The 21,844-nt window shown below is 35.4% G+C and overlaps 1 protein-coding gene across 1 annotated transcript in view; it reads right to left on the bottom strand.

The window, feature by feature from the left end:
- LOC112047629 (cholecystokinin receptor type A-like) overlaps positions 1-21,844 on the bottom strand; it is a 35,517-nt gene that overhangs the window by 526 nt on the left and 13,147 nt on the right. The window contains exons 4-11 of the mRNA XM_024084802.2: positions 20,628-20,828; positions 12,296-12,478; positions 11,068-11,183; positions 9,140-9,262; positions 8,467-8,538; positions 6,350-6,522; positions 2,273-2,379; positions 1,525-1,641 (exon numbers count right to left, since the gene is read on the bottom strand). Of these exons, the coding sequence (XP_023940570.2) occupies positions 1,607-1,641; positions 2,273-2,379; positions 6,350-6,522; positions 8,467-8,538; positions 9,140-9,262; positions 11,068-11,183; positions 12,296-12,478; positions 20,628-20,828 (1,010 nt within the window). The 3' untranslated portion in view covers positions 1,525-1,606. The remainder of the gene's footprint in view (positions 1-1,524; positions 1,642-2,272; positions 2,380-6,349; positions 6,523-8,466; positions 8,539-9,139; positions 9,263-11,067; positions 11,184-12,295; positions 12,479-20,627; positions 20,829-21,844) is intronic.

A 21,844-nucleotide genomic window follows, 5' to 3' on the forward strand; every position in this document is an offset into this window, starting at 1 on the left:
ACATATTATATGAAGCTTACTAAACCTTTGGAATAATCCCTGCATTGATAATAATAATCTCAGATAGTGACAAAGGAAGATCATTAATCTGATATTGATTTGTTTATTCGAGCTGTAATACAAAACCGTATTAGGAAAATTTTCCGTAGGGCCACGATCTTTACTATCATGTTATGTTTTTGGCGAATATTAGTGTACCAAAAGAGATTTACATCTAAAACTGGATTTAACAGAATTTTCCCCTACGGGATTGAAAAACGGATTGAAAGTTTTCATAAGTCTTTTAAATATGCTTATCTCATCTTACAGAGACATAATCTCATCTTACGAAGGCGTAAGTTTCTCAACTTACTCCTACCATAGGCAAGTACGATAGTCCATTATATGTAGAGTTTGCACCGCGGAGGCTTTGAAAGGTAGCAGGTCTTAAGGGTTCAGACCCTCAAGTGTCTAATAATCTAAGTACTACTAACAATAATCTAAGTACCGTAGAAGCTAAGCGTCTGGCGAACTGATCTCATATGAGCAATATCACAGAATCCTATATGATAGCCGGTAAATAATATAAACAAAACGTTTCATACTTGAACAATTGGGTCCTCGAAACTACTACCAAGGCCACCATGATCTAAATTAGGAAACCATAATTGGCTTGCGTACCTACTTCTGTCTAGGTATCTATGGACAAACTTTTAGGCTTTATAAAATGACGTATGTCTCTCTCTGTATGGGTAGTTTATCACTATTTGTAAAAAAGTACTAACGACTGTTTGGCCTTCCTATGGCAAATGTAAAAGGACGCTAATACGCGACCGCTATATGTAACGCAGTCATGGCCATGGAGTAACTCGAGAAACCTTACCACGTTCCTCCCGTTAATCAATCACAACAAGTAACTACAAGAGATTAATAACTTGGACACGAAATAGAAAAGCTTATATAATCTTAAGGTCGGCTCCTCGTCAGCTTTGATCTGTAATTAAATTCAGAGTATAATCCCGAGCTGAATCTAACACTGAGAATTATAGAGAAACCCGACAATGTCTCAAACTATAGCATAAATTAGTGATAGATATTATTTGTGCGTGATAGAATCAGGAATGAGGAGATCTGAAGAAATTTCTGAATAAATAGCAACGCTGAAGTTGTAGAATAAAATAAGTAGTTTTATTTTTATTTCTCAGTGATTTTTAATTGAAACTTTTTGCCCTCTCGCAAATGGATGAATTTCTTAAATATACAACTAACGAATATCTAAGTGAAAGGTCACCATGATAAAAACAATCAAGAAACAAAAATCGTTTATTTCAAGCAGGCTTAGTTTACAAGCACTTTACTCAAACCGACTTTGACTATTTGTAAAGACGCTACGAATTCGGTTCGGAAGGCAGGTTTTTTTTCTGTAGGGGGGAAAATCATTATGAACATCCATGTAAGATAGTACTAGAATCCTACCGTCTAAGAACCCTTCGTATCTTCTAAAAAAAGTTTCTGTCGGTTGATGGAGGTTGATGTTTAACTTACTTGTGTGACGGGCCTTGCGACGGCGGGCGCGGGCAGGGCGGGATGAGCGCTGCTTCCCAAAGCAGTGCTTTGAGAGCCGCTGCTAAACACAATCCTCCCCTTCTAGTCCATCCAGCTCTGTGTAAATATATAGATTATTATTATTATAGTATTACTAGCGGACACGCGCGACGTCATCCGCGGTTTAAATCCACCATTACGATCTTGCCGATGACTTGATGAAAAATGCCAAACTTCTTAACTACTTTATAGTATACTTGCCACTATATTAGTCATTATACTATTAGCAAAAGTTGGGAAATTGATATATATTCGTAGTATATATCAATTTCCCAAGCATGGGTATATACTATATACCCACCGAGACCGACCGCTTATCGTGCCATGCTTCGGAGAGCACGTTAAGCGTTCGGTCTCGGTCATTATCATCAACATCTTGACGGTGGTCGTTAAAAAATCTCATTTTTTTATTTTTTACAAGTTACCCCCTTGACTAGAATTTCACCTGATCGTGCAATTAAAGATGGAAGCGGCTAACTTGTAAGGGGTAGTATTAAAATCCACACCTCTTTCGGTTTCTACACGACATAGTACCAGAACGCTAAATATCTAGGCGGTACGTTTTTCCGGTAGGGTGCTAACTAGCCACAGCCGAAGCCTCCCACCAGCCAGAATTGGACTTATTAAGAAAACCTCAATCTGTCCAGCCGGGAATCAAACCCAGGACCTCCTTGTTGTTAACATTTACCTGAGCGGCCAGTGTGGCTGCCTCGGACCACGCACGCGGTAACCTCCTGGCTGGATGGTGGTGGAGTGACCTGCTTGCTGCCATCCGTTTGTCGAGGGAAGCAGCATCTACAACACTGTCCTTTTGATTCAGCGGCACTTGTACAAGAGACTCGTATACATCACGCACACATACACAATAGGGGAAGAGTTAAACCCTAGAAGGGGAAGAATGTAGCCCCAGAAGGAGAAGAATATTCCCAAAGGGAAAATTATAAGAAAAAACGTGTTAATGGGCACCCAGAAAGCGGCCGTATAAACACGCCTAAAGCAAGTACATTCCGGGTTCACCCTTCCACGACTCCCCCATAGGGTATAAAACTCTCTCCCGAAGTCTGTTTCTTAATTGGTATAACTTGGGTATTTTTAAGTCAATAGCAATGTGCAACTTCTAGGGCTTTAGGCATTCCACAGGCCATATCTAAACTAACAAAGTGAGATCGTGGTCAATCGCGAGCTTGTTTCACATAAAAAATGTGACTGTGATATCGCGGGGTCGTGGGTGAAGGGTTGGTTGAAGGGTGCTTCAAATTGCGTTTTTGAAATTAAAAGAACGAGGAAACAAATATATTTAACTACTATTGAATATTTAAAGTTTCCTACTTCTTACTATGAACGTTAAAAGTTTACGAAGCACCAGATGATAAACTCACTATAAAGTGACTAGGTAGACAAATAGTGTGACAAAGATTCATGGAAGCAATGCTTTGCACTGTACACAAGACAGGATAATGTGTTTAAGTGTAGGTATATGTTTGTTAAATCCATTAGGCCGTTGAACCGATGTATTTGCTATTTGGTGAGGAGTTAGATTATACTGATGAAAGAACCAAAAAAAAATAATGGCTCAAAACGCTGGCAAAGTCGCGGGGATAAGCCAGTAAGATCTGATACTTAAAATCAGTTATTATTATCTATATTATAATCGTAGCATTATACAACAAGCTGTTACGAAGTGAAATATATTCCACTCCGAAGGCCAGCCTTCGGGGCTTCACTTACAAAATATGTTTGAATGTATATTTAATATCCAAGACAGGCTTTATATTAAACTGGCCACGTGGTGCAAATGGTAAGCTAAGGGTGACTGTTCAAGGGATAGGGGAGGATGGAAATGCATTAATTTTGTTATCCCTACTAATTGCAGGGTGCGCCAATACACGTTAGTAAACATGTGCTTTTATAACATGGCTAGCTAGCCACCCAGTTTTTTATACCTTCGGAAGCAGTATGTTTTTCGAAGTATACTTGGACTTTGGGCAATCTGGATTCTCGTAACCTGATATTTTACATAGTCCTCCAGTTTTTATAAGATGATATATTTCTGACAATCGCAGGGTTTTAGTCCATGACTACCCCCTATGATTACCCCCACATCCAAATAATATTGCCAATATAGTTGATAATACGTAGACATTATATTGTCGATACTGGAGCCAAAAATATATATTTCCTATTTTATGTCTGTCTGTTTGTCTGCCTGTTGATCTGTCTGTCTGTCCATATTTAATGTTAACCGAGCATCACGCTGAAAATTAAAATTAAACTCAGCACGATTTGAAATCATAGTACGTAAAATGTCAAAAGATACTTTTAGTTGCGAAAATTAAATCAGAAGAGGGTGAAACAGGAGTTGAACATTTGTATGGAACGTCTTTTATTTTACTACCAAAAAATACTAAAAAAATGCCATTCAAGACTTTTAAAATTTCTACCCCGAAATGGTTAAAAACAGGTTGAATTTTTTTTAAATATAAATCGGTTATGTTTTGAGGTATAGTTATGTAAAATGAGTAGTGGACTATTTACTATGCATAACACATATGAAATATAAATAGAAGGAGGTGAAATAGGGGTTGAATACATCGGGTAAAGTTTCACGTGCACGAAGTTGCGAGCATCCGCTAGTCTCTCCTATAAGGAAGCCTGGCCTAGTTAGCTGTTAAAATAGGCTGTTAATAATTGGTAAAAACATGTAGGCTCTGATGGAAATGTGCCTTAAGTCAATGAACACTTGTTTTGACATGAATAATGTAAAAGCAGAAGGGTTGCAGCTCCGCCATTTTGAATCGTTCAACATAAATCATCAAATATTAATCTAAAACATGTTATAACTTAATAACCTATAGACATTTTTTCGATTAATATTTCATGTTCCTCGTCACATTTAGCTAACTATATAATAAACTAGCTGACATCGTGTGGTTTCAACCTTGGTTCTCGTTTCAGTAGGAAAATGGGGATAGTATATAGTTTCTATAATACTGAAAGAATGTTTCAAATAACAGTAGTTCCTGAGATTAGCGCGTTCAATCAAACAAACAAACTCTTCCGCTTTATAATATTAGTATAGATTGTTACCACCAAAGCTACTTAGATTACTAGAGAACGCCCGCGGCTCCGTTTACAACATATTTAATTATTATTATTTTAATTCATTATTAATAGGCAAATTTAATCTTAAAATTAAGGTTACGTCTCCTAGCTCGTAATATTACGAGTATAAACAATGTCTAACCAAGAATGTAATAAATTCATGGTTTGGTGGAAATAAAAACCTTGAGATTTTTATCGAGGGTCAGAACTTCTAACATGCCCTTTAAAAAGTCCAATGGGTCCTTTCTTATGCAAATTTAATTTAGCTTAGTGATTGCGTTGGAGCCAGGGTATATAGTACCTACATGCAATATATGAATGGTAATATAGTATAAATTAATGAATATTCTTTTTAGCTAGCCTTTGGCCATACATAATATTATTATGTTATTATAATATTATAATATCTTGCTTTCTTCTCTTTCTGTCTTAATAAATATATAAATTATAATCTTTTATCCTGTTTTATTTTTATCTTTTCTATATGCAATTAGCTTTAGTGCAACTACCCCTATAGTAAAATTTCCTTCATTAATTGAATGCAATACAATTTTGACGTCCTCAACAAGATAATAATAGTTATACAAACTTTGTAACGGTAAATAACTATGAAGTTTGAACTACTGAATCTTCTATTTATAAAAGAAAGAAAACTCGTTTATTTTAAAATCGTGCCACATTCTCTTTCTACAAACACTAACGCTTCGAAAACTAACAAAGTGTATGGGAATGACAGATGATCGACAACTTGATCAGTGTGCCTAGTGGGAGTTTTCAATATTTTCATACTGTTACTATACGTTGACGTAAACGCGAATTTGTATGGAATTGAAACAGTTGTGCAATAGTGTCACTAGATGGCGCTGTTTCAATTCATTAGAAATTCGCGTTTACGTTAACGCGATAGTTACAGTATCAAACTGCCACTACGTTCTCTGGTGACCTGTCGATAGTGAATGTCTGTCCCATCTTTTTTTAATTTTCGAAGCATTAGCGTTAGAAAGAGCATCGGTGTGCCTGTACATGGTTACAAATTCATACTTCGACCACTAGGCAAGTATTACTTCGTCGTCATCAACCCATATTCGGCTCACTGCTGAGCTCGAGTCTCCTCTCAGAATGAGAGGGGTTAGGCCAATAGTCCACCACGCTGGCCCAATGCGGATTGGCAGACTTCACACACACAGAGAATTAAGATAATTATCTGGTATGCAGGTTTCCTCACGATGTTTTCCTTCACCGATTGAGACACGTGATATTTAATTTCTTAAAATGCACACAACTGAAAAGTTGGAGGTGCATGCCCCGGACCGGATTCGAACCCACAACCTCCGGAATCGGAGGCAGAGGTCATATCCACTGGGCCATCACGGTAAAGTATTACTTGCTAATCATTAACAGCCGATGGACATGCTGGACATAAGCCTCTTGCATGGACTTCCAAATACAACAGCTTCGAGCCGCCAGTATCCTACAGATCCCTGCAATCCGCTTGATGTCCTCGATCCACCTATTTAGGGGTCGACCAATACTGCGCTTTCCGGTGCGGGGTCACCACTCCAGCACCTTGGGACCCCACCGTCCATCAGTTCTTCGAACTACGTGGCTTTCCCATTGACACTTCAGCTTCGCGACTCACTCTAACTTAACTTACTCAACTTACCGCAATAGTCTGCAACTTTTGAAGAGCACGATGAAAGCCTGTCTGAACTTCCTGTTCATGAAGCAATACGTGATGGGGTTGCAGCATGAGGAGCAATATGCCAGGAGCTGGAGGCACACGATGCCCTTGGAGCCGATGTACTGGTACAACTCCTCGGGGTAGAACAGATAAATCTGTTAGTAAGAAGAAATACGTTAATCAACCGATAGGACTTACCCAAAAAAAAGCACCCTCAGAAATACTCAACCAGCACATCAGACAAGGGGTAAAGTAACGAATCTTCACCCCTTGTCTGATGTGCTGGTTGAGTATTTCTGAGGGTGCTTTTTTTTGGGTAGCCCTAGACGTATCCCCCAATATTGCGGGCTTATACTTGGTAAAGGTACACATTATATGGTGCACATACTCACTTTAAATAAAGTATCCTACCTTACGTATAAATACATATCTATACAAGTGCCTAATGTTATATTTTCATATAATAACTAATCTTTAATATATACATATAATAACTAATGTATAATATATACATATAATATACCTACTCGTACTAGTGTACACCCGAAACTTTGTCCACGTGAAACTCGATGTAAACTTTTCAAGCCCTATTTCACCTCCTTCATTTCATTAATATTTTCTAGTCCACTAATCATTTTACTAAAATATAACTCAGAACAAGAAACTTCAACCCTTTTTTGAAGGGTTAGAATTTTAAAATATACAAATGAAACTTGAAAAATGAAGGACTTTCCAAACAAATCAACCCCTATTTCACTTTTTATTGTTGCAACAAAAAGTATCCTATAAATCTTTGTATATGGTCTCAAACCGAGCCAAGTTTCATTTGAATTCATTCAGTATTTTCAGTGTAATGCGCGGTCAACAAAAAAAAAAAAACGGACAGACAGGCAGACAGACAAAAAATAAAAACAAATATGTTTTTGGCTTCAGTATCAATTACAATAAAATCAAATTCAATAATTGTTTTCTAAATATCTCTTAGGTTATATCTTCATTAGGTATATAGAATTTGATCTGTTAAAGTTTTGTTCTAAGTTGTACAAGAATTCGAAAGTGACTTTCAATCACTGTCTGAACTGTCGAGATATAAAAACATCGTTATATTACCTACGGGCTTGAAGAACGCGTTAAACCGTCGGTCTCGGTCATTATTATTAACATTCCATTGTAATCATATCAGTATCAAATATTTTCATGCTAAACTTTAATTGCCGCATAATAAAAGCCGTATTGGAGAGCTTCATTCTAATCTCCACGTCTCTAGGACAAAAATAATAGAAAAAAAATCAATGAACGAATATTCTCGTAGCCTTCACAATATTTGAACAAAGCAGCTGAACTACCGCCATTTGGAAGTCTTTACTTGCACTCGCCCCAAGATCGCGTACTTTGATTGATGAGGCTATTTGCGTAGGTGCTTTAGAAAAAATCCCGTTTGTCTTTTTTCCTTACACTAATATTAACTTAGGACATTATTATATAACCAGCAAATCTATATATAAAAGAAAGTCGGGTTTGTTACAACATTTATAGCTCGAGAGCTTCTGGACCAATTTGGCTCAAAATTGGTGAAGGGGTAGCTGATAACCAATAGAAGGACATAGGATACTTAGAGTAGGGGTAGGGTTGAGTAGGGGTAAGTGTAGGATGGGAGTATGGTAGGATTGGTGTAGGTCTAGGTAGGGTAGGAGTAGGGTAGCGGTGGGGTAGAAGTAGGGAATTTTACTCTGGATTAACACATAAACTATTTTTCATTCCGGAAAATCCAGGTTCGAGGATTTGTAAAAAACTGAATTCCAATTTTTTAGTTAATTATAAAACCAATAAACTGCCACTTGATGTCAAATGGCGTAGTCAAGGTCACTTCGTAGAAATAATTACGTTAGATGATCACAATAACGAAAATACGATGAAAAATGATGTAATGACTCAAGAAGGCTCAGAGTTACTTAGCGGCCGATGGAGCGAGCTATGCTCGAAGAATCTCTGCATGATCGAATCAGAAATGACGAGATCTGCAGAAGAACATAAAATTACCGATAGCTCAACGAATCACGAAGCTGAAATCTGTGTTTGTGTGTTTTTAAAAAGTTTACCGTATTGATGACATGCAGCGGAGCCCAGCAGATGAAAAACTCCAGTATGATCACAAACAGCATCCTTATTACCTGCGAAAAATAGTACAAAATTAATATTTTGGTTATGATAGTAATTAAAATTCCATTATATATAAGTACGAGTATTTTTAACATACTTGATTTTAAACACTTTTTATCACTTAAACAGATGTAAAAGGTATCTAACTATCTAGAAGAACACTTTCTACAGATATTTTATTACAAATAAATAGCATGCGTTAGAAGGGTTCAGCATGCAATAAATGTTAGTAGTATCTGTGAGGGAATAATACTGAACACACAACAAATTTCTTAAAAATTTAAATCAGAATCTACGCGAGGGACTAAAAAATTAAAATGGACTTTTACACCCTAAATTCGCCGTAAATAAACAAGCAACAATGACATGGAAAAATGGCACTATAATCGGTTCTTGATTTACGAAAATATCAGTGAACATACATTCTTTAGAAAATGAACTTACGAGTAATATAATTTTTATTTATTGAAGTTTTGCTAACTACAACAGTATTAATTAGGTATATCTCTTAAGTAATTCAAAACAGTAATTAATAAAATATTTATAACTATGACACCAGCTTAGTAAGCAACAAATTTTGTCTAGTCTAGTCACCATTTCGCATCAATTCACCTTACGCTTGGCTTCAATGCTCTTGTCGATGTGGGTGGAGCGCACCACATGTCGGAACTCCACGTCAGTGTGCAACCAGCATGTTTGCATTTTCCTGTCTGCGTCCAGTTTTGATTCAGTTTCCTATGAAATAAAAAATATTCAACTGTGTAACTATCTTTTTATTATTTCCACTATCAGCCTGAAGTTTTATAGATGATTATTATTATTATTATTTTTATTATTCTTTACAAGTTAGCCCTTGACTACAATCTCACCTGATGGTAAGTGATGATGCAGTCTGAGATTGAAGCGGACTAACTTGTTTAGGAGGAGGATGAAAATCCACACCCCTTTTGGTTTTTACACGGCATCGTACCGGAACGTTAAATCGCTATGCGGTACGTCTTTGCCGGTAGGGTGGTAACTAGCCACGGCCGAATCCTCCCACCAGCCAGACCTGGACAAATTAAGAAAATCTCAATCTGCCCAGCCGGGGATCGAACCCAGGACCTCCGTTTTGTAAATCCACCGCGCAAGCCACTGCGCCACGGAGGCCGTCAAGATGATGGTGTTACACACTGTCCTTTCAGAGACCACGTCAATTCGTCGGTACCGGACATTATCATTTGCATCTGGTAGTAAAACTCTGTCATCAGTAGCTTATACCATCTAAAGCCCGTGGTAAATTGTATGAAAGGATACTCAGAAAAATCTTTAGGTATTTTTTTAGTGGTCGATTAATTCTGAGCCACGGCCTCGCAGATTTGGAGCGCTTCGTTCCATGGGCCTATGGCATTTTGCCCTGGCACAGAAAACTGTTTTTCGAAATAAACTTTGACAAAGTCCATTTTATAAATGATTTATCTATAAATGCAGAGTTCCATACTGGTTCGGTTAGTTAAACTAACATTAATGGTGTTTTAAAACTTTGACAGCATCGAAAATGGCCCTAACAAAAAGATAAACAGGATTGAGGGACAAATTTAAATTTTTCTCTGGAAAGTCTTTATTCCCATTAATCGACAATACGTAAATTTAAGATTTTGGATTTTATTCCTTTGCATTGTGTTATAAAACTATTGCTTTTAAACTTTAAATTGTAATTGATTAAGTTTGCTATTTTCGACGAAAACCCAAGTAATCCAAACGACAACGTCACTCAAATCCAAATACATAAATACAATTATTAATGGATAATGTATATCGGTGATAGTTCACACGTTAATTGACAAGACGCTTGAGACATCTGAGTGTGTCTGATAATAATTTAATAATATTATAATCTTTTGAGCTTCGGCTCAGTGTTTGGAGTAGGTAACTATAACCACAAGATATTAATATAGACGTTTGGATTACGTTGGTTTACTAATTAACGTAGAGTATTAATTAAAATTTGATTAAAACCGCTCGTTTAACACGGTAAAAGTCTAAAATCACCTACTCAGTTGCTTTTCTTTTTTTTATAAGTTTAAACTTAGTTGTTTTATCAGCTGTTACTTATTCCGCATTATAGTATAGATTTCCTTATGGTCTATTTTCTTAAGTTACCCTGTATACAGGAGTAAGTAAATAAACAAAAATAATCTGAAAAAATACTGTTTGAGTCTTAGCAGATTTTTTTGTTTTGTTTTGTTCTTCTGCATAGCACTTAGCTTTTATTTAAAACTATCTCAATCTTTTTCTTCTCTTCTTTCTTCTTCTTCTTTCCTTACAAAACTTTCCGAATTTTTTCACAAAAAGCTCAAAAACTATAGATTTTCTATTTAATCGTACTTTATTTTTAATACCTTTATATCGAGAAAGAAATACGTTTAGGTAAATTCTCATTTCTTTTGTTCGATTTCTTATTTGTTGAAGTGGAAATACAATAGATATGACAAGCGAAGGACGTTGTCTATAAACCCATTATCCTTCAAGTGCTGAAAAATAAATGGATAAAAACTAACCTTAGAGATTTTTTTCAAGTTGCAGCCATTCCTGCAGCATACTTCAGATTCATTGGCTTGTATTACAGGTGTAGTTGCTAGTAAGTGATTCGCTTTGCAAGCGTTGTCGTTGGTCACTGCAAGTAAAGGGGCCATTAAAGTATTACGTAAGCAAAAGTACAATTATTTTACCACCCCCCTCCCTCTCATGCTTACGGAGAACATTCTTACATGCATTTTTTATTTGTGGGGTTCTCCAAAAATGCGTTTTGTTTTCTAACTTAGAATATGTGGGTTGTCATATGTGTATAAAAAGTAAATAGCTACTGCTGGCGTAATCAAAAATCAAAAATCATTTATTTCAAGTAGGCTCAGTTTACAAGCACTTTAGACACGTCAGTTGACTATTTGTAAAGATTCTACCACCGGTTCTATTATAATCAGCATCTAGACCCCCCTCCTCGTATAGTGCTTACGTAATACATGAATGACTTCAAAGTGCTGCACTATACGTTTACATTTCATTACTATATACCAAACATATTGTTTAAATTCCAAATGCCTTATTAGTCCACGGGTTATCATGTGTATGCGGATCCTGAAGCCGTGGGAGAGAATCTCTGAAATATTGAGCTTCAATGAAATTCTCAGTATACCCCAATTTTCAGTTTTCCAGCCTTATTAATTTTGGATTCAGTCACCATGATTGGAACCTTTCAAACGACCTCCGTGGCGCAGTGGTATGCGCGGTGGATTTAGGATTTACAAAACAGAGGCGTTGGGTTCGATCCCCGGCTGGGTCAATTGAGATTTTCTTAATTGGTCCAGGTCTGGCTGGTGGGAGGCTTCGACTGTGGCTAGTTACCACCCTATTTTTTACGCCAAGCAATTTAGCGTTCCGGTGTGATGTCATGTAGAAACCGAAAGGAGTGTGGATTTTTATCCCCCTCCTAACAAGTTAGCCCGCTTCCATCTTAGACTGCATCATCACTTACCACCAGGTGAGATTGTAGTCAAGAGCTAACTTCTAAAGAATTTAAAAAAGACGTACAGTAATAATTGTTATTTTTAATTAAACCCAAATTAATTTTATTATAAAAGCAATCTGTCTTTACGTCTTGTTTCATTACGGGCTGCATCTACCCGTTTAAGCTCATAAGCGCTTTATCTGTTCTGTGGGCTGCGTCCCCGCAAGTTGTAAATCGGGATTTTATTATAGAAGTCTTTATAATGAAAGTAATTAACTCACAGTTTTTCTGCCAGTTGAAATTATGCTGTATTTCGTGCCTCATGCCGCGCCAGAGCTTCGTCACTATGAGGCAGTACGCGAAGGACATGATGAAGAACGGTAGCACCAGTAGGACGGCATCCAGGCCAAGGTTAAAAGTTCTCTCCAATTCCAGGCTTGACCACACTTCTCTACATTTGTATGCTGGTGGAAAACATAAATATATTAGAACCACTACCTTTTGTTTAATGTAATGTGATCGTAATTCCGTTCCCCTCCAACAACTCATAAGACTGTGTTAGGAGTGGGTTCAAGAATAGTCCAGATGAAGGTATGAAAACCTTGACCTCATCGTGTGAGTCTGGCTCCTTTACCGAGGATTTATCGAGGCAAGAATTGTTATACTTTTAATTATACCTGTAGTCACACTCTTCAAACCGGAATGAAGTTGTTGCCGGTATAATTACAGGCAAATGAGGCGTAAACTTATGCCTTCTAAACCTATGTACTATATACGTTTCCCTGTAGTGAGTTAACGAAGTGTTGCTCTGTTATATGGCCGGCCGGAAAATATTGCAACATTCGCAACACATAACGTATCTCAAATTTAGGTATATTTTATTTCAAAAAAATACTTCTACTAAGACTAATCACTGCTCGACTGTTTCATTTATTACCCAGCTCGCGTGGTTCCCGTTCTCGTAGGAAAACGGAGAAATGGGCCTTCCAACATTGAAAGAGTTTTTCAAATCGGACCAGTAGTTACTGAGATTAGCGCGTTCAAACAAACAAACTTCACCTTTATAATGTTAGTACAGATACTGAACAGATCAGTTGAAAGAACAAAGAATGCGCAGACTAAAATTATAGCTGAATGTATAAGAGTGACAGGTTGAACAAACAATATCCACAGACAATAATACCTTATCACAGGCTTCCACTGCACTATAGACATAGATATTTATTTCTATATTCCAACAGGGTATTTCATAACTTTACTTTGCGAATCAGGAACGAAGACTTCGTATGAATCTAAGGATGAACAACAACAGAAAGAAAGAAAGAAAAAAAAGAAAGAAAGAAAAATATTTTTATTATAATATCAACTACGTAAGGATGCAAACCATGTTATAGGGTAATGGTGGAATTAGATCGAAAAGTTTTTGGTTGCACTTTTAATATTTAAATTCACGTTAATTGTTCTGCGAAGTAGCACGCCTGCCAACTTCCTATAATCCATTAATTAAGTTGAAAGCTCGCTTTTACGACGCATTTGATATGCGGACAAGCGGCTATATGGCGGTCTGTCCATCGTTAATTCTTGTTAATATACTTGATATAGAGTAAGTTTTGAATTAAAAATAAACTTCAACCATCTCAATGAGAAATGTTTTTAATCAAATTACGTATGTTAAAATAGTTAGTAAAGCAAACAGTTCTTCTTAAGAAACACCTTGTAAAAAAATTATGATTTTATTTACCATTACTAAATATAGTGAATGGTAATTTGGCCAGGAGATGTTTAGGCACAATATATTTTTTTAAATAGATCCTCAAACATTTCATCTACTAAATAGACGGTCGTTTCTTATCTGGACTATGTACTAATATTGTAATTAGGGGTGCAGAAAAGACATTTTTTACTAAACTTTATAAAAAATCCTTTGTTATGTCAAGAGTTCTGAGGGTTTCACTGTATTTTTTTAGGAAATCTTCTTAACTCTTCAGGTTTTTCTTCAGTCTTTCACTTACAGTATTTGAGCTGTTATCAAAAAGGTTAAAAACTAAAATTTTATTAAAAATTAGAAAAAGATAACTTTTACTTATTTTAATCTACGTTAAATGAGCTATCGTTCATAATTTTCTTGTGAAAATTATTCAGTCAAATAATTTTCACAAGAAAATTATATTGCGATGTCCAATTTACTAAAAGCTTTGCTTAGTCACGGGTGCATACAACAATATTTCACTAAGAACGCATTACCTGCAATAAAATAGTGATATACGGCACAACAGCACACAGGGCCTTAAAGCGAAAAACCGGCCAAGTTCATGTCGGTCGGCGACAATTTAGGGTTCCGTAGTTTATATGAGAAATTAAAATATATTTATTGCAAACGTATCAATAGCGATGACATTATCACTGTCACACACTATGGGACTCTATTTTGTTTAAAATATAATTGTCACATTTTTCCGTCTGTATGTCCGTCCACCCGTCCGTCTTGTAACTGGGAACCCCCCTTTTCGCGAAGGTATTCGTTTGTTCGTTTAGGTGTGTATGGTAGGTATGTGAATAAAATTTGATAGCATTCAAAATATTTTTTTTACTTAGCTCATTGTAACTTAGATTATTCTATGATTAGTAGGTATGAATACTTTGTATTATATAAAGTATGTAAGACTCAGAGTCACAGTCTTACTATAGTATTTTTTTCCTTACATGGCAAAAAAGGTAAACAAAGATCCGTCGTCACGACATTCACATATTTCTCACAAACCGTCCGTTTAAACTAAATCATTTATATACACATCACTTCATTTAACGCGCACACCGCGAATTACATAAAAACTGCTTGTAATTAACTATTATATCACATTTATTTCACTAAAAACGAAATCACAACAAGTTTTATTTCTACAGATTAACGAAAATGTTGCGAATTTGACATTTCGTAGTGCTAGATTGTCTATGAATTGAAGAGACGGGAAAGATACATGAAATTATAACTTGTCGATAATTATGTACATATTTTTTAATTTTAATATTTGTGTCCTTTGTGGCTTATAAATAAAATAAATGTATATCTTTATTAACACAGCACCAAAGAATATATTATACTCCATGGAGAAGAAGTAAATCTACATACATGAAAACGTTAGACATAGCAGCGACATTATTTCCGCATACGAATATTTTTTCATAAAGTCAGTGGCAATTTTAAATGGAGATTTTTGATTTTAAAATAGTTGAAGGACCTAATTGAGAAAAAACAAATAATAATTTAAAAAAATATGTATATACAACCGACTTCAAAATATTAACGTACCCACGAAATTAAAAAAGGGAAAAATAATATCATTATATTTTCTGCCAAGCCAGTGTATTCAATCTATTAATTCAAGGTGTACCCTATCGTAAAGATTTTTGTTTCTCAGACATTATTTTTGTCTGTCATGTGTTTTTTTCAGTAACGACTTAAGTCAACATCAGACGGGCTTGGCAGCGACTTCAAAATGATCAATAAGTAGAAAATATAATAATGTTATCTTTCCCTTTTTAGTTTCGTGGGTACGTTAACATTTTGAAGTCGGTTGTATTTTTTCATAATATTTTTTTTTTTATATTTTTAATATACCTAATAAATAAATCAATCCATATGAAATTCAACCTAAAATCCACCCATCTGAAAGTCGGAATTTTCGGTTAGTTATATTATTGTTAGTCATACACTACTCAGCAATCAGCAATAATATAACAACCAAACAACAAATAAATAACAAGACTAACAATTGCAAACGAAACAAATAAGTAATGATGATATGGAACAAACATTGACACGACCTCACTGTGAGCATGGAAGCGACAATGTGGCACTTTTGCTCGCAGTTAACTCATCCTAAACCGAGCTTAACCGATCGCGGCGCGAGTGCTCCCGAATGTTTGTAATTATATAGCACGATCAAAAATTATTAAAAAACCGATAAACCGATTCTTCAACCACTTGCAAAATTTTTAAATTAAGAATAAAGAAAACAATACACAAATACGACTTGAATATTATGATTGCTGGATCAGAAAAATAAATAAAAGATTTGAAATACTAATGGAAAAAATTTATTACTTTTGTTTCGCAACATGGTGAGATTTTTATTTTTCTGGTATACGTAAATCGTGATAGTCAGAGTTATTAGGATATTATATAAAGAAGTTTGAGAGATAGTGATGTACAAGGGGCCGAAACTTTAGTACAAAGGTTTTTGAATATATGACATTATGCGGTAATAAATTTAGTAAGTTCTAGAGCTAGAAAAATGTTACGAATTATAATTAGAGACAGACAGTAAGTGTACATTAATTCCAATTATGTTCTACATAGTCATTTGGACTAGTGGTGTATAACCAAGGTAAAAAAAGAAAGAAATAATAATCTTTAATTCAATAGAAAAATATTTTTGTCGCTTTTTTGTTTTTCTCAATTGTTTTCTTCAACAATTTAAAAATTAAAAATTTCCATTATAAATTGCCACTGACTTTATTTCAAAAATATTCGTATGCGGAAATAATGTCGCTACTATATCCAACAAAATGAAATGAAATGTTAATGTTTTTTAACTTTTGTAACTTTTGTATCTTTTGTAATTTTTAAAAATGTAAACTGTAAAATTTTTGTAATTTATGTACTTGGAAATAAAGGCTATATTATTATTATTATTACTATATCCAACATTTTCATGTATTTCATGATTCACTTCTTCTCCTTGGTGTATATATTCTTAAAATGATATTTAATTTCCTAAAATGCACACAACTGAAAAGTTGGAAAACGAAACGAATATGGAACGTATTCGTTTTTTAAGATGACGTATAGTAACGGATATTTTAGTTTAGTTATTTCAGATATAACGATACCTACTTGATATCGTTACGATGCCCGCGGTTAACTTCTCAACCCTACTGATTGTCTTTGGTTCATAGTCAGCCATTATTGTTGTTTAAAATTGACATCTAAGAAAATTTCAAGTATATTAATAAGCTGTAACTTATCATGAGTAGGTAAGTACAATAAAAATGTGACCAAGTTGTAAAATAATATGTTGAGAAAAAATTTAGTGGAGATGATTTTATTTTATTTATTGAAATAATATATAAGCTCTACCAATATTTTTCGATTTACGGATCCGTTTTAAGAGTTACTTTCTACCAGTTAAACGGTTGTTTATGGATACGTGAAAAAAATCACAGAAGTAGAATGTATATTAGCAGAAGGAAAATTAAACTAATGAAATATATACCAACTCTTCTTATATTATATACCTACTAATAACATCAGTTTCAAAAATGGTACGAAAATGCAGAATTTTAATTGTAAAAAAACATTTGTGACACCTACTACAATGTTGCACTGACATTGTAAAGACTGATTCTATAGAGTTAAAACTGAATAAGCCAGCGGTACTGTGTTTTAGTGATAATACAATTCCGCAGGGAAATTAAAAATAATTAATTAGACTGGCAACTTTGTATAATAACTTGTCACTAAAACTATTGAACATATTTTGTTGGTTTTTGTAACATCCCCAACAAAAATGTTACTAAAACCAACAAAATATGTTCATTATACATATAATCAATACTATATTTATATTTATTTTTTATCTGTCTGTTTTTATCGTTTCGGAGGAGAGAGGAGAGTACAATTACTGTGTCACGAACATTTAATTTTTATATATATAGTGGACCCGTTCAAGCTTCGCTTTGACTCATGTGCACTTTCTCTATACCTACCCCACACTTACCCCTACCCTACCCTGACCTACCCTACCCCTACCATACCCCGACACTTCCTCACCCTACCCCTACACTTCCTCACCCTACCCCTACACTTCCTCACCCTACCCCTACCCTAACCCTACCCCTACTCTACCCTTACCCTACCGTTTTTGTGCACCATTTACTAATAGTCCGAACAAAGCCTAAACATTTAATTTGGATAGGTGAGCCCGTTCTTGAGTTATAAAATTACAACGAAAAGTGACATTGATTTTTATATATATTACGCTCAAAGATCGAAAACGCTCAGTGAGCGGAAAATAGCTCACAACGCGTTGTCATCATGTCATCACAGCAAAACATCCAAATGGCGACATTCGTGTTATGGCTCTAATGAAAACGCGCACGACGCGTTGTGATAATCACAGAAAGACCAAATAACGAAATTCGTGACGTGGCTGACATGCTATTCGATCTCAACGCGTTAGAGCCATAACACGAATTTCGAAATGTGGATGTTTTATTGGGAACACAACGCGTTGTGAGCTATTTTTCCGCTCACTGAGCGTTTTCGATCATTGAGCGTAACATATATATATATAGATAAACATGCGCTCTCTCCTTTATGCGAGTACCTGAATAAATTATTAACGATCGAATGGAAATAGCATTATAATACTTAAATCAAATTACTTGAGTTCGATTGTTTAGTACTAGAAGAGAATAAATGGTTAATAAATGGTTAATTGATTCGTGAAAAACGCTCCTAGTTTGAGATATTCTCTGAATCGGCAAAGTAAATCCGTATCTAGACCATCTCATGCAAATTACGAACGCCTTGAATGAATTAGAATAGAATTCTTGGATTCGGATCGGGTTCTGAAAGAACCTTTTACCGCAAAATCTTTGAATTTAGTATATTAGGTAATGTTTTTCCAGCTGAGCTTGGTCCAATGACTACATAGAACTAGTAGAGAAATTGACTACAATTTATTTTACAGTTAGAACATGTTAGTCAGGGATCCGTAGAACATTGTTTTGGAACCGTTGACGAGATGCCGCAACAAACACAGCACATAACAGCCTTATTGACTAAAATAAACAGTAGAACTTTAACTTTAACTAGAACAGTAGACCTGGACTAATTAAGCAAATCTCAATCTGCCCAGCCGGGGATCGAACCCAGGACCTCCGTTTTGTAAATCCACCGCGCACACCACTGCGCCACGGAGGCCGTCAACAGTTGTTACTAACCAGCCGTTTTTTTTACTATTGCTTAATTAATAGTTAAGCAACTTTACAGCCACAATTTACTACAAATTGCGTAGTACATTATCTCGTTCTGACACTCAGAAAATAAAAAAAAGTTGATCGTCTCATCGAGATGAAGCTACTCACGAAAAATTTACTTGATAGTAATCAGAGGGCCTAGTGGCAGTTTGACACTGTTACTGTCACGTAACGTAAACGCGAATTTCTAAGGAATTGAAACAGCGCCATCTAGTGGCACTACTGCACAACTGTTTCAATTCCATATAAATTTGCGTTTTACGTCAACTTGATCGTAACAGTATGAAAATATTGAAAACTCCCACTAAGCACACAGTAGTACAAAATGTTGTACGGATCCCGGACTATGTGTAAAGTTAGAGAGTATTAGGTTTGGGTGGTTTGGGCGTGTGGATTTGAAAGCTTAGCTCTCCGTGAAATCTCATTAGGTTTTACACTGCAGGTAATATGCATGCACGTTGGCATTACTTTATTTGCAAATGTTTTTGGTGGAATATCTGTTTTTACGTGATGATATAACAAGAATACCAAACCTTAAATGTTTTTGGCTACAACAGAACTTAATTTTTCATGGCGCACCGTTTAAGAACAGCGTTTAAAATGCGCTGTTAAGCATGACTCGGACGGCTATTCTGTAACGTTGTTTTGTACAATTCGCAAGTTCGAGTTTCGAATTCATCTCTATCTCTCTCTGTTTAACACGATACTATAGAAGGAGAAAGCTAGAGGAGAATTCGAAACACTTGCGAATTATGCAAAGCATCGTTTGAGAACTGCTCTCGGTATAGTAAGTGACATTCCGTAACTTTATAATAGAGCAAAGCTTCGCAGGTCATGTAAGTTCAAACCTCTGTCTATTAACCTGAAGCGTAGGCGTTAAACTTCATGTACCTGGGATTACACATTTGTTTTACATATTTATGTATTTAAAATAACAGAAATCAATATTATACAAAATATAAATAATGCACTCTATTATAGATAGGTATATTATTTCACATTTTGAAGGCTGGCAATATTTTAGTAATATAAATTACTACATACTATATGTATAACTAATATGTAAGGTTAACTATTTTTTCTATCACAAGATCAGAATACGTAATCTACATAGATATACAAGAATACATCAAGTAAAATGAAGTGAAATGAATTAATGAAATAATACAAAATATAAAACGTTTATCGTAAAAACGAGCGGACAGGTGGATTCACTAGTTTGGTCTTTATTAACAACCTATTATAATAAACATCAAATTAATTGATAAAATATGTCATCTACCTACTGTAGGTTATCCACGGAGGGTTGTCATTAAGCATGACAGGATGACATTTGTTACATAAAATCACAATTTACAAATGAACATACGTCAAAGTTAGCCTGCAGAACATCGCCTTCCAGTTTAAATAACACTGACAACCTCACTGACTCTTTTAGGCAGAAATAAAAATGGCGGTAGTGTTTTCCCAGACAATCTCTGTCACAAAAACCTATAACTGCATCCTACTACTACTATCAACTATAAAAAAAATTAACAAAGTGGCGGGTAAGCGAAAATAAACTTTTACCATTTCCTCTCATAGGCTGGAGTGTAGAGACTATCAGTATAGGAGAGTTGAGCGCTAGGGACAGTATCCATACAGTCGCTATCATCTTGTAGGCGTGACACTGAGTCTGCCATTTCCTTGATTTGAGCGGCCTGCATATTGCAAAGTATCTCTCGAGGGATATGGCGACGAGAGTCCACACATCTACCGAGACTGAGACGGCTGAAACAAAATAAACGAGTTTAGACTTCGTCGTACAAACACACCTAATCTTATATGCGACCAAACTAAATTTTTTGAAGGGAAATAAACAAATTTCAACTAATAGCGGCGCAATTGAAAATACCACTATCTCTTTTATTGCGTTGGGACGAAGGAGATGGGACTAGGCCTATTTCTTTTCACTTGGATATGCTACTTAGCGTTATTATGTAATGATGTTTTTAAAACACGACATTCTGAATTGCGAATTCGTCTCTACATCTCGCTGTCTATGCTAGAAAGAGAGAGATAAAGATGAATTCAAGACTAATACACTAGTACAGTTGGCCTAATATGTACGCCACGAAAAATATATTGTCGACCAATAATGTCCCATAGCCACGAAAGAGAACGTGATGTTTTCAAATACGCCGATATTGGTCAAGGATGTCTTCTACCTTCACGAGGTATTATATCGTTCAAGAGATAACCAGATAATATTGTCGACATAATAGCTATGCCTTTCATCTCATCGCAATGAAAGAAATAGAGATATTTCTTCCCGTGATGCTTTATGGGGATTTATTCAAGCGTCGCGGGGCCCTATTAGATTTAAATAGTCATATAATGTTTCTGCTTTCAGTGGTGGGGAAAGCGTCTACAGAAATGGATTATTTTTGTTATTTTGGCATTATTTTCCCATTTTATCACTCACTTCAAATAGAGAAATCCCCATTTTATTTTTAACCCCTGACGCGAAAAGTGGGGTTTTATAATTATGACGTCGATATTTTTCTGTGTGTATGTCTGGGGTATCGTAGTACTCAAATAAATGGACCGATTTTTTTTTCATTTGAAAGACAATAATATTTTTCTTTAATCCAGCTATTGAACTTTTCACACATAACACCATTTAAACTATTCTGTTATGATGGAAAGAATGTCTGGCATAAAAGTCGTTATTCTAGTAAATTTCATGACCTTCGAGGGTTTCCATAAAAAAATGTATTTTAACTATTTAATAACTAACGTCGATC

The sequence above is a fragment of the Bicyclus anynana genome, chromosome 6 (genome assembly GCF_947172395.1).
Source record: "Bicyclus anynana chromosome 6, ilBicAnyn1.1, whole genome shotgun sequence".
Classification (NCBI taxonomy): Eukaryota; Metazoa; Arthropoda; class Insecta; order Lepidoptera; family Nymphalidae; genus Bicyclus; species Bicyclus anynana.